General features: G+C 43.7%; 1 protein-coding gene across 2 annotated transcripts in view; it reads right to left on the bottom strand.

Annotated features, from left to right (window-relative positions):
• The window catches only part of DNAH9 (dynein axonemal heavy chain 9), a 190,399-nt gene that overhangs the window by 101,841 nt on the left and 74,197 nt on the right, over positions 1–14,361 (bottom strand). Inside the window, exons 39-43 of one of the 2 annotated variants that reach the window (XM_088661670.1) lie at positions 12,657–12,822; positions 11,773–11,875; positions 8,729–8,854; positions 1,450–1,611; positions 850–1,046 (exon numbers count right to left, since the gene is read on the bottom strand). In XM_088661670.1, the coding sequence (XP_088517796.1) occupies positions 850–1,046; positions 1,450–1,611; positions 8,729–8,854; positions 11,773–11,875; positions 12,657–12,822 (754 nt within the window). Of the gene's footprint in view, positions 1–849; positions 1,047–1,449; positions 1,612–8,728; positions 8,969–11,772; positions 11,876–12,656; positions 12,823–14,361 lie in introns of both variants that reach the window. The other variant, XM_035104728.3, reaches the window with a different exon arrangement.

Raw genomic sequence — 14,361 nt, forward strand, 5'->3', positions numbered from 1 at the left:
AAAAACGGGGGTATCCCGGGGAATACGGGAGACTTGGCAGCTATGGGTACCTGTCTGTAACGTGCAGGGCTCTGTGAACAAATGTGGCAGCTTTCCTTTTACAAGCCTGACCCACAAAGTCACTGTGGGTGCTTGCCTTTGTGCACTGAACACCAGATCCTAGTACAGCCTGGTCGGCACGAAACTACTCAAGATAAAATGCTCTTTAGTAACCAAATGGAATAAAAGCACTGTGGCATGCAGAACCACTACGATTGTATTAAACATCAAGGCCCTCTGGTGCACGGAATAAAAGGATGCTACACTCCCCAGCACACAAAGGAGGCAAGCAGCAAGTTTTGTATGCATTGTTTGCTTTTGTGACAGTGATTGAATTTGTTGCCTGGAGTTGCAGAAACAGTCAGACTGCCCCTCCCGCCCCTTTCTAATGAAAGAAATAGCATTTTGTAACAGCTGGGAGAGTTGGGGGGGGTGTGTGATCTGGCGTTCTGAAGCACGTGCATTTGGGGCAGTCTCAGCATCCTTGCTTCTTGAACAACTAAAATCAAAGCCCATAGGCAACTGGAAAACCACTCACTGCAAGTATCAAACCATCCTCAACAAATATATTTATTAAGTGTCTCTTTCTTATCCTGCTGTTTATATAATGCAGCCTTCCTGAAGCCCCAGATTGACAAGCAATAACATTTTAGTATCCATTGCCCAAACAAAGAACTTGAATATTGTTTTTCAAAAGCCTTTGTCCACCCGCCTCCCCACCACTTTGAGGTGGGTTTGCAGACACACCACCACGCCCATCCCCAAGCAAGAGAAAGCTCACAAGAACTCCAAACAAAACATCTCCCTTACACATGGCACATGGCATCTTCAAACAGCACCAGGTTCATAGTAGAGTTGACCTCGTTGTGATTCTCTAAGGCTTCCACCAGAATCTGATTAAGTGATTCCCAGCTCTTAACAGGCATGTACTTGGGCTCTCCAATGCCTTTTACAAAATGGCAAAACATGTTCATCTTCCTAGCCTGTTCCAAGGTGTCCTCTATTTCCTAATGAGAAAGAACAAAGAAACACAATGTTCGGTTTCAGAAAAGATGAAACCCATCCAAATCCAGCAAAACAAAAAACAAATAGAAATGTGTGATCTGTTGCCTGTTGAGGAGAAAAAAATAAATAATAATAAATAAAATCCTTATGACCAGGCTCTCACCCCACCCCCTGCTTTCAGACACAGCACAGTTCACCTCCCTTTTACATTTCTGTGTAATGGTCCATTCTGTGTGATGGTTACTTGGAAACACAGACACACAGACACTCAAATAACAAGATGCTTATCCAGGTCAAAGATTATGTTCCCACGATGGAGAAGAAAACAGGCATACTACCCTCTTCATCACTCCACATATGACTTTTGCTTCAGGTAAGTGACTGAAGTGGTCCTGCATCACTTACATCGTAGAACTTCTTCACCGTCTCTGTCTGCAGTTTATCAAAGAGGACAAAGTCCTTTTCATCAACCATCTTATCCCGGTAAACACGGCTGGATTCATGCAAGTACAGCTTTACTAAGTCATGGGGAGCCTTCAAACACTCAGGAGTTGAAAACAGAATACCCTGGAAGCAAAGAGATGCATATGACAGACATACAGATCATTTTTGGCACGGATGCAGAGCTGCAGGTCTAGCTGTGAAAGCAAAGTGAGAGATTCAAATGGCAGCTTGTGCAATTGCCGTGTTCGGGAAAGTGTCAGTCCCACTTTATTCCATTCAATGAGGATCTTGTTTTGCATGACACAGGCTACCTTGCAACCCCTTCCTATCATTTCAGGCTGAGCTCTGTGGATGCTAGCCTACTCACAACTAAAATCACAAAGCAACACATGCACAAGATCTGAATGCTAAAAGGAACAAACACTTCCCCACACCACTGCCATCTTCCTCGATCAATTAGACTTGCTGTTCCACAGACAGTGAAAGAGTGAGGGGCATGACTCTGAATGTTGCAAGACAACTTGTTTATTGAGCCTTCATCCTCATTTGTTTGCAGTGAAGTTATATAATGTTGATTCAAGCAATTGTTATCCCACATTTTCTAGTGTGTTTTCCCCATCACTTTCCTTACCGCAAAAACTCCAGGGAGGTGGTAAGTATGTTGGGCATTTGCACCAAATCCACTTTTATTGTGCAACCTGAATTTGCTAATTATAATCTGCTAAATAGCAATAATCTGGAAGTGACCTTCTTATCACAAAAACAAAAGGCATTTTAACTTAAGTGTGCTAAGGGGTAATAAGCCCACATGAAGTGATCTTGTGTGCATACTCTAGCTCAAGTTGCCCCTTGGGAGCAACTTGTAATGAGAACAAAAGAGAGAGAGAGAGAGAGAGAGAGAGAGAGAGAGAGAGAGAGAGAGAGAGAGAATGTTGTTCCCACAAGAAGAATAACCCATTTCAAAAAAAAATAATCATTACAGTAGCACCTTAGAGACCAACTAAGCTTGTCATTGGTATGAGCTTTCGTACTGGAAGGAATTTTTTTTAAAAAAATTGTTTCGACTACGTCAGACCAACACGGCTACCTACCTGTAACCATTTCAAAACCTTAAGCTTTCCAGAAGACAAGATTGGCCGTATTCTATTAGATCCACCCCAAACCTGGTCCTATCATGAATTATGCACAGATACGACCTCTGACTTTAGTGGGATTCACGCCCACTAACTTGGGATTCGGATTACAACAAAAGTATAAAGTTGCAATTAATTGTATTCATTGTTCAGTAACCTCCCAGTGCTGTCCTGATTTAACTTGTAGCAGACAACAAAAATGCAGGCCACACACACTACCTCATACACAACCATTTCCTGCAGACAATGCCACTCACATTTCTGCAGGACAAACGCAGCTTGGGAATAAAACTGGGTGATTTTTTTTTAAAAAAAAACTGACTTTAATCAGGCAGATATTCCCTCAAGAAAACATTAATTTCTGCCAGGTAATTGTGGCATGTTTATGACACCTTCTAAAAATGCATATGTAAGGGTCTCTTTCAAATAGAAATCCTTTTTAACAAAGTCCATTAACAATATCTATGGGTCTGGTGACATTAAATTTAAAAGAAAACCTCTACTGAGTTATTCAGAAATTCTAAGGTGCACTTAAAAGTAATTGAAAATGCCTTGCTTCTTTCAGCTATTCCACATTTTTAGGTTTGAGCATAAATGGACATGCATTCCTTCAACTAAAATGTGGTTAAAAACAACAGCCTGGCAGCCTTACTACACACACACACACACACACACACACACACAGAGAGAGAGAGAGAGAGAGAGAGAGAGAGAGAGAGAGAGAGAGAGAGAGAGAAGCAACTCCAATTGAAAATAACAAGGATGATTAGATTTCCTTGAGGACAGACCACATCCTTTTTTAGTCTGTAACAAACCAATTTAATGTCCATAGTGTGCCATACACTCAACACAGATATGAATGGCAAGAATAAGAATATCTAGTGAAGAACAGATAACATTTTCTTAACCAATCTACAACTATAGCCAGTATTCTATTCCTTAAGGGAGGTGCCACAAAACTGCTCCCTCTGACCTGAAACATTTGCCCTGATCCAAATTATTTCGGGATCAGCAGTAAGGGAAAGACACTCTCAGTATGTTCAGTGTAACTCTGTTCTGGTCTAAGGCTGAAACATTTCAGTACGCTTTGGAGCTAAGCCTGGCAAAGCTTTGTTTCACTACATCCTGAACACTATACAAATTCCCAAAGAAACCAATAACAAATTCTACACTCTGTGCCTTCGACACCTTTCCAGATATATTTTTATTGCAAACCAAATCCTATCAACCAAAATAAACCTTTACTGCTCTCAACAAAATCCCTTTTAAAAAACCCTGCCCGATACATATTTTAGAATAGGTCATTCCAATCTATGCTCCATGCAGGGAGTAACCAGTCCTGCCCAGGTACCATTATTATTATTTTAGAAACCAAACAAATATTGTGAATTTTAAATGGATGGTGCAATTTGTAGGTTTAGACCCATCACACCAAAAACCAGGTGAAGTCACCACCATCTTAATTCAGGTGCGCTAGTGAAAGTTATTGTGTGGGCTTCCACTTGCTGGACTGGTGATCTGAATATAGCATGATATGGCCAAGCTGCCACTGTACTATTCAATGGTTTCATTCCTTTCACAGACTTTTTCAGCCTGGCCAAAGAAAAGTTGTCCAGAGTTGCAATCTCACTTAAGTGAGCTTCCAGGGCGTTAACATTCCACTGCACATCCTCTCCAGGCGTGAACTAGAGAAACTGATTAAGAGATACAAATGGGATAAGGCTTCACCAGAGAGTAAACTTCAGCAATAGCTTAGCGAGTGGTATAATAACAATTAGTCCGGGGAACAATACAACTTGAGCAGTGAAGCTGGGTAATGTGGTAAGTATGCACAGTAAGAAATAATTTTTGCACTTGCGCCGTGCTTTGGAGCAACATCAAAGAGGAAAGATAGTGCTGAAGTTTTTTACTTCTGCAGAGCAGGGGTGCCTCAATACGGATCCCACGTTTTAAACAAAAGAGAACTACATGGTGTGGATTTGGGCTGTCAAATATATGGGAAGCAAGGCTTCCACCTTCACCCCATTGATGTTAAGACCTTTAAAAACTTTTTGAAAGCTTCAGCTGACGCAGAATACAGTAGCCAATTTATTTATTTTTAAGAGGTCAGCATAAGAAAGGGGAAAACATGGCAGATTAAACAGCTTTAAAATATCACATAGCTTCTAACCATAGGGGACTCCCTCACAGCAGCAATGACCTTTACAGCTCCATATGGTCTGTATTCCTCAGGCAACCGCAACACCTTCTCCTGTATGAGCCTCCCACAACTGCTAATACACCCACATGAAGCATAGAATCATAGAATCATAGAGTTGGAAGAGACCACAAGGGCCATCCAGTCCAACCCCCTGCCAAGCAGGAAACACCATCAAAGCATTCCTGACAGATGGCTGTCAAGCCTCTGCTTAAAGACCTCCAAAGAAGGAGACTCCACCACACTCCTTGGCAGCAAATTCCACTGCCGAACAGCTCTTACTGTCAGGAAGTTCTTCCTAATGTTTAGGTGGAATTTTCTTTCTTGTAGTTTGAATCCGTTGCTCCGTGTCCGCTTCTCTGGAGCAGCAGAAAACAACCTTTCTCCCTCCTCTATATGACATCCTTTTATATATTTGAACATGGTTATCATATCACCCCTTAACCTTCTCTTCTCCAGGCTAAACATACCCAGCTCCCTAAGCCGTTCCTCATAAGGCATCGTTTCCAGGCCTTTGACCATTTTGGTTGCCCTCTTCTGGACACGTTCCAGCTTATCAGTATCCTTCTTGAACTGTGGTGCCCAGAACTGGACACAGTACTCCAGGTGAGGTCTGACCAGAGCAGAATACAGTGGTACTATTACTTCCCTTGATCTAGATGCTATACTCCTATTGATGCAGCCCAGAATTGCATTGGCTTTTTTAGCTGCTGCATCACACTGCTGACTCATGTCAAGTTTGTGGTCTACCAAGACTCCTAGATCCTTTTCACATGTACTGCTCTCAAGCCAGGTGTCTCCCATCCTGTATTTGTGCCTTTCATTGTTTTTTGCCCAAGTGTAGTACTTTACATTTCTCCTTGTTAAAATTCATCTTGTTTGCTTTGGCCCAGTTGTCTAATCTGTTAAGGTCATTCTGAAGTGTGATCCTGTCCTCTGGGGTGTTAGCCACCCCTCCCAATTTGGTGTCATCTGCAAACTTGCTCAGGATGCCCTCAAGCCCATCATCCAAGTCATTGATAAAGATGTTGAACAAGACTGGGCCCAAGACAGAACCCTGTGGCACCCCACTAGTCACTACTCTCCAGGATGAGGAGGAGCCATTGATGAGCACCCTTTGGGTTCGGTCAGTAAGCCAGTTACAAATCCACTGAATGGTAGCATTGTCTAGCCCACATTTTACCAGCTTCTTTACAAGAATATCATGGGGCACCTTGTCAAAGGCTTTGCTGAAATCAAGATAGGCTACATCCACAGCGTTCCCTTCATCTACCAGGCTTGTAATTCTGTCAAAAAATGAGATCAGATTAGTCTGACATGACTTATTTTTCAGGAACCCATGCTGACTTTTAGTGATCACAGAGTTTCTTTCTAGGTGCTCACAGACTGTTTGCTTAATGATCTGCTCTAGAATCTTTCCTGGTATTGATGTCAGGCTGACTGGGCAGTAATTGTTTGGGTCCTCTCTTTTCCCCTTTTTGAAAATAGGGACAACATTTGCCCTCCTCCAGTCTGCTGGAACTTCGCCTGTTCTCCAGGAATTTTCAAAGATTATTGCCAGTGGTTCTGAAATCACCTCTGCCAGTTCTTTTAATACTCTTGGATGTAGTTCATCTGGCCCTGAGCTTCTGTGCTCACAGAACAAGGCTTTCTCTGTTGCAGCACCATGATGATACAATGTCCTTCTAAGGCCAGGTGCCCTGCTCTGTCTTTTTTTACTTTGAAATTTCTAAAGACAACCTTCCAGTATCCTCAAACTTTCCTGTTTAATGACTGGTGCAAACTGTGGTCTATTGTTATTTCCTATGTTTATGCTTAGTTGCTGCTGCTGCTGCTGCTTGACCTTCTTTTAATCATTTGCACTGCCATTGTCACACATCGTTTTCTTTATTTTTTTTAAACAGGAAATGGTATAGAAGTTACCTGTGCTACTGCATCATTCGAGAGAAGAAAGGGGGGGAAGGGATTGTTTTACAGCAACAATATGCTTACAGCTTGCCTGTACTGATTTCCATTGTATCATCCAAGTGAGCAATCTGGAGAGATGCATAATACAGTGTGCATATGACAAAGGTCTCAATTCAGCACAGTTTTCTATTTCAGATAAGCTGAGATATCAGACCACACACCTGAATCATGGATTTCACCATGCCAAGTTTCTTTCAGCTTAGATGTCAGAGGCAAAACACAGCGGTTTTGTAGTAAAATTTTAAAACAAACATTCCAAGTACACAAGAGTCACAGAAAGCAAGAGCATCCATATATTTCACTCTCACTTTATAAATTTCCCAGGGACTGTTATTTTATAGGTGTCGAAAATCTGCCAGGAGCAGATTATATATGGGGAAGTCTCACTGACTTCAACAGGGCCAAGAGGACACGAGAATGGCAACAGCCAAGTTCTATAATAAACTTTCTCAATTCTTTGCTTTTACAAAGAAACATTAATTTTCTCTCTCCTTTTCTCTCTCTCACACATATATATACTGCTGACAATCAGGTGTGCAAAATGCAACACCCATCTGGAAGGTTTCCTTTATACTCTCAGTGATTTCTGTTCCTGGTAATTTGAAACTTGTCAACTAAAGTAACTAAGTCTGGCTATTTTATCAGATTGGGGATGATTTCAAGGAGAAGGAGGGACCTTATGCAACCAACTTTGCTCACACACAAACCATCTTTCAGCTCTTGCCGAGAGTAATAAATAAAACAGTGGCCCTTTGATTACTTCACACTTTTTACTTTTTGAAATAAAATCCAGCAAACCCTTTTCATACAGGAAATAAGCATAACTTGGTGGCAATTATTCAAAGTAATTATTGTGTAAATTCTGGTCTGCCTTAATCGGTTTGTAGCCATCCACAGAGCTGGTGCTGTATGAGAGATATATGGATGTAGCAATTAACTAATACAGAAATATGAGAAAATAATGAACAAATGTATTTCTGGGACAGAACACAAAAGGAAGTCAGTGTACTCATGTACTAATGTACTAATGAAGCAACAGATATGCAAAAAAAAAAATGCCACAGGGTGCTTGAACTGAGCAGGCTGCTGACTATCAGTGCTTGGATTTGCATGCATTTTGTGTAAGATGCACTTGAATTCTGAACATCTCAAGTAAGCTGAAAAACAGCTGTTGTAAGAGCAACCCTCAAGTGTCCTCAGTACTGAAAGCCATTAAACACTGAACCACTTGATTTCCTGCCTAGGATAAAGGAGATGTTAAAGGGCCACTACATTTTTGCATTTGCATCAACATTAGCAGTTAAAAGGGAGTTTCTGGTGTCTAACCCCAAGCAAATTGCAAAACAGGAAGCGATAGCCTCAAACCAATTGTAGCATTATGTTCTTTCCAGAATGAAAACGAGAGCCACTTAATGCAACTAGGTAGAAAGACAATCAGAGCTTCTTATGACACAAGCACATTTATTGTTGATTATTTAAAAAAAAAAACCCTTTCCACTTTACAGTCTCTGCAATATGACAACAACACAGAAAGCAAAGTGCAGTTTCCAGCATTCTCAGGAAAGGATCAAGCAACGTATAAGGCAATTGCAAGACTGGAAAGTTGGAATAAAGCATAACTGTGCGGAATATAGACAAAACATTCTGTCTGTGTATATGTGAGCAAAATCCACTTGACAGTCTCCAGAGAGTGAAATGTCATCTTGGGCCTCTACACACATTTGGGGAAGACAAGACCCATTTGATCACCATGCATCCCATTTACTCCTAGGAAGGACAAACAATATCTCATGGCCACTGCACATCGGGCATACATTATATATTGCTATGCTATGGCACGGCATGGTTCTATACAGCATCAGCATCACTCCTTTTCATTTCTAATTTCAAAGTCTAATTTAGCTAAGGGAGCACACAGCTCCCAACTGGAAGAGCTACCTACCTGGAAGACATTGGACAAATCTCTCAGGTTGAAGTTGTAATGAAATTTGATAGCTGTTGGCAGGAATGTTGCCGCCACTTTCACGTGCAGGGCAAGAGCCAGGCTTATTAACTGCTGTGATGATTTCTGTAAAGCCACAGAGAAGTTCCCCCGTTTCAGGTGCTGAGTTAGGATGGTGCTGTAAATTGTGGACAGAGCATCTGACCCAGGGAATGAGAGGGCAAACACACTGAAGTGGCGCTGCATAGAGGAAAACACAATACAGACTAGTAGGTATTGCATGTAACAGAAATAGGATGGGTTTGGGCAGAATCACTTTCACTGGTGCAACTTTTCCCTTGACCTGATAATAGCAAATGCCCGAGAGTTTTCATACACCTGTCTCCAAAGGGAAGAATCATCAATCACACCCAGTAGGCCACAGACAACTACTCAAGTGAAACTCATAAATAAAACACGGATAGAGATGGTGATGCTGGCCAGATGTAGAGCAGTGCTTGACCTATATTGTACACCTCATTCTTCCTAACTCCCAGATGCTGGACACTGGGAAATCTGCCTACCAGGAAAATAATGGCATCACTAGATAATTCTAAGCTAACTTCCTGCTACAAGAATACTACTACTACCATACTACAACTACTACTACAAAGGACATGGGTGGCGCTGTGGTCTACTCCACTGAGCCTCTTGGGCTTGCTGATTGGAAGGTCGGCAGTTCGAATCCATGCGACAGGGTGAGCTCCTGTTGCTCTGTCCCAGCTTCTGCCAACCTAGCAGTTCAAAAGCACACTAGTGCACATAGATAAATAGGTACTGCTGCAGCAGGAAGGCAAATGGTGTTTCTGTGCACTCTGGCTTCCATCACGGTGACCCGTTGCGCCAGAAGCAGTTTAGTCATGCTGGCCACATGACCCAGAAAGCTGTCTGTGGACAAATGCCAGCTTCCTCAGCCTGAAAAGCGAGATGAGCACTGCACCCCATTGTTGCCTTTGACTGGGCTTAACCATGTGGGATCCTCCTAATTGAGGGTCCTGGTTGCATGCGGGCATCCAGGGCTCCCCCACAGGGTTAATTGGTTTAGGGGTGTAGCTCAAGTCCTAGCCATGGCCCCAGGATCATGCCAGGCTGTTTGGGCCAATCGGCAGGGGTGGCGTGATCCCAGGGGCCGATAAATACGGTAGCGTGATGCAATCGGGGGCACTTGCTTTGCGCTGCCGAACACCCCTCTCCCTCCCTAATGTTAGGCAGTGTTGCTTTGGGCCTTGCTTGGGATTGGGTCGCCTGTTTTGGAACAATGGCTGGGTAGGAATTTTTTCATTTGGCAGATTGCCTATAGCCACTTGGTTTTCGCCTACCCCTCAGCAATCATCACAACTTGTAAGGTTTGGTGGTTAGGCATTGGCTCATTGAATTGTGGGGATGGGGAGGTGCAGCCATCACCTGCCCTCCAGGAACAGGGTATTCTGGTAAAGGAATCTGGGGGTTCTGGATCTCATCCAAAGCCCGCTTGAGGGACTAGGGCCATGCCAGGACCACAGGGACCCCGGGGTGAGCTTGGTACTTGGAACTACCAATCAGAGAGGTGGAGTCAGTTATAGTCTGGAGCCAATGCCTAAGCCAATACCACTCACGTGGTTGTATTCAATAAAGTTGTGGCCAAAATTTGCCCAATAACTTAAAACTAAAATAAGTTTCTGTGTGAAGTTATTTCAAGGGGGTGGGTCCTGGGGGCCCTGGAGCGCAACCAGGGGTCCTTTACTACAAGAGGGCAAAGCATTTGACATGACACTTAAAACAGAAGCAGCACTTGTACTAATAAATAAAGTACTGCTTTAAGAATGTTGAAATATGTCCCTATCCATTATTACAGAAATCCAAAAAACTCTGCAAGATAGCTAAGTATATTCCTCCTGTGTTGCAACTTAAGAATAGGGAAGGCTGAGGTTGCAAGACAGTGGCTTTTGTCATAGACTATCTTGGTCTTTGAACAAGGAATTTTCCAGCTAATGGAAGAGGCACTGAACTATGCCAGTTTTCAGGTGCCTTATCGCTCTCCCTAAAATAAAATAAAAACCAAGTTACACTTTTAAATTACCAAAGTAACAAAAAGGTTAGAAAGGTCCTGTGATTCTTCTTGTAAAGGATATTTGCCAAGCAATTAGCATATAATCCCACTACAACAGGACACCCACTGCAACCCATCACTTGGCTTCCTAGTGTTTACATGGCAAAAAGCCAATTTCATCTGTTAATTCAACAAGAATTTTCATATCCAAAAAGCTCCAGCTTTCAATATGGGCTTTGTAATCAGGGATATGGGCTAGATCAGGCATAGGCAACCTTGGCTCTCCAGATGTTTTAGAACTACAACTCCCATGATTCCTGACCACTGGTGCTGTTAGCTAGGGATCATGGGAGTTGTAGTTCCAAAACATCTGGAGAGCCAAGGTTGCCTATGCCTGATCTAGCCCATATCCCTGATTACAAAGCCCATATTGAAAGCTGGAGCTTTTTGGATATGAAGATTCTTGTTGAAAATGCTTGGTGAAGTATATGTTAGAAAGTAGAAGAAGAAAGTAGAAGCCAATGAAAAAGTTCCAGCAAAACAAACAGAACTACTCCAGTGTATGCCTTGAAAAGAGTTTTCCACTGTCCTTGGTCCTGAAATATCATTATATTGGAACTGTATTATGAAATCAGACACAGGGGCTTCAATATAAGATTTTCTGATGTTTAAAAACAGCAAAGCAGTGACAGGGGTATGAATGGGCTCTACACAGGGAAGTTGGTACTAAAAATGAAATAAAAAATCTCCATCCTTTTTTGCAGCTGTGTAAGTTCAGTACATCTTACACACACACCCTTTCTTCTCGTATCCAGAAAACACTTGCTAAGTTTTATTTCAAAGTTTTCATTTCTTAAAGTTTGTCTTCACATGGAGACCATCTAGGATAGCTTGCAAAGAAATGAGAGTGTTAATCCTTCCAAAGATTGAGTGAACCCAACAGCGGCTTTCTCCTTGCCAGGTGAGCAAGCAATACCTGCAAGCGTGGGTTGATAGTGAAGCTGCCTGCTGTGGGATTCATGCACGACACGTACTGCACATTCATGATCTCCTTCAGGGACAGCTTGTTTCTGTCATACCTTTGCCAGAAGAAGAAAAAAGAAAAGAATGCATCACCCTAATCACATCCTATTAGTGACAAACAAACAGCAGTGTGCCTGCCGGACTTTGCCAAGACTCAAGCAGCATGTCAGATGCGTACTGGGCACCTGCTGTATCCCAGCTGCTTTCAATTAATATTCCAACAGAGGTTGCACAGTATTGGGGAATGAGGCTAGGATTCGCATATGTCTAGGTAAAATCTAGCACAGCAGGGACTCTACATCAGGGAGAGTATCACACTTCCGTTACAGTATTTACAGGCAATGCTCTAGGGCAGGGGTCGGCAACCTGCGGCCCATGAGCCGCAAGCAGCCCACGGGGGGCAGTTTAACCGGCCCACGAGCCACCCCCGAACCAAGCCGCTCACTCAGCAAGTTCACGTGTGCTGCACTAAACCGGCACGGTGTGGGGACTTGCTTCCACGGCACTGGAAATCGTGTCTGCACATGCCCAGACACCGAAAATCACATCTGCGCATGCCCAAATGCACATGCACGATCTGGCCCACGGAGAGATCTCCACAGGACTTGACTGGCCCAGGCAGGTAAAACCTTGCCAACCCCTGCTCTAGGGCATGATGAGTGGGATAGAAATTCAGCAAATAAATACTAATAAATTAGCCCAAAGGCAAATTTGAGAGAAAATATACATATGTCTTTTAAGAGGGTCTGAATGTGATAGGGAAACAGAACAGAATTATGGCTAAACACATACCAAAGTGACAAGGACTGTAAATAGACAGATCTATCCCTATTTTACCAGTGCCCATAGTCCAGATGTTGCCGAATCAGTGTATGAGGCTGGACTGTTCCATAAGTGTCTACTTCAGGCATATTCATGTCATCGATGAAGTAGATAAGCTTCTTGGTGCCAGGAGGGCCGTAATTCCTTCCTGCTTTTTTATCCAGCGGCTTCTCAAGAACAGCTGTGAAGAAACAAAGGCTCAGAGTTTTCAAAAGTGTTCTTTCCAACACTGTGATACTAAACTGTAAGGCAGCTAGAAAGTGGTGACTCCCTTTGATGAGGAACCATACCCCTGGTACCTGTACAGGTATGTGGTGGAAGTGGTGTGTCACATTACAATTATTTACAGAAACAAGAGAATGAAGATGAGAAAGGCTGATGAAAGGATTGCAGTGGCTGAGGTTTAGCACACTGCCAAGGCAAAAAGAGAAAAAATGTTAGGCAGAACCTAAAACAGGAATAAGAAACTTACAGCCTTCCAGATATTGTTAGACTCCATCTCCCAACAGCTGAACCTTGGTCAATGTTCAGCAGTTGTAGACCAACAATATCTGGAGGGTTGTACATCCTTGGTTTAAGTTAGGAGTGACTGAATATGGGAAAAGGAAGAAGAATAAAATGTCTCATCCAGAGTTGCCCTCTGTCTGGTTCCCTGTAACCTCACTTCTTGCAATGAGGGAACCGCCAGAAGGCCCTCAGTGCTGGATCTCAGTGGGGCTGAATGGTGGGGGTGGAGACGCTCCTTCAGGTATACTGGACCAAGGCCGTTTAGGGCTTTAAAGGTCAGTACCAACACTTTGAATTGTGCTCGGAAACATACTGGGAGCCAGAGTAGATCTCTCAGGGCCGGTGTTATGTGGTCCCGGCGGCCGCTCCCAGTCACCAGTCTGGCTGCCACATTCTGGATTAATTGCAGTTTCTGGGTCACCTTCAAAGGTAGCCCCACGTAGAGCACACTGCAGTTGTCCAAGCGGGAGATAACCAGAGCATGCACCACTCCGGCGAGACAGTCCGCGGGCAGGTAGGGTCTCAGCCTGCGTACCAGATGGAGCTGGTAGACAGCCGCCCTGGACACAGAATTAACCTGTGCCTCCATGGACAGCTGTGAGTCCAAAATGACTCCCAGACTGCACACCTGGTCCTTCAGGGGCACAGTTACACTATTCAAGACCAGGGAGTTCTCCACACCTGCCCGCCTCCTGTCCCCCAAAAACAGTACTTCTGTCTTGTCAGGATTCAACTTCAATCCATTAGCCGCCATCCATCCTCCAATTGCCTCCAGGCACTCACACAGGACCTTCACCGCCTTCACTGGTTCTGATTTAAAAGAAAGGTAGAGCTGGGTGTCATCTGCATACTGATGAACACCCAGCCCAAACCCCCTGATGATCTCTCCCAGCGGCTTCATATAGATATTAAAAAGCATGGAGGAGAGAACAGAACCCTGAGGCACCCCGCAAGTGAGTGCCCAGGGGTCTGAACACTCATCCCCCAACACCACTTTCTGAACATGGCCCAGGAGGAAGGAGCGGAACCACTGTATAACAGTGCCCCCATCTCCCAGCCCCTCTAGACGGTCCAGAAGGATGTTATTGTTGATGGTGTCAAAGGCCGCTGAGAGATCCAGCAGAACTAGGAAACAGCTCTCACCTTTGTCTCTAGCTCGCCGGAGATCATCGATCAGCGCGACCAAGGCAGTTTCAGTCCCATGGTGAGGCCT

This window comes from Zootoca vivipara, chromosome 2 (genome assembly GCF_965207765.1).
Source record: "Zootoca vivipara chromosome 2, rZooViv2.hap1.1, whole genome shotgun sequence".
Classification (NCBI taxonomy): Eukaryota; Metazoa; Chordata; class Lepidosauria; order Squamata; family Lacertidae; genus Zootoca; species Zootoca vivipara.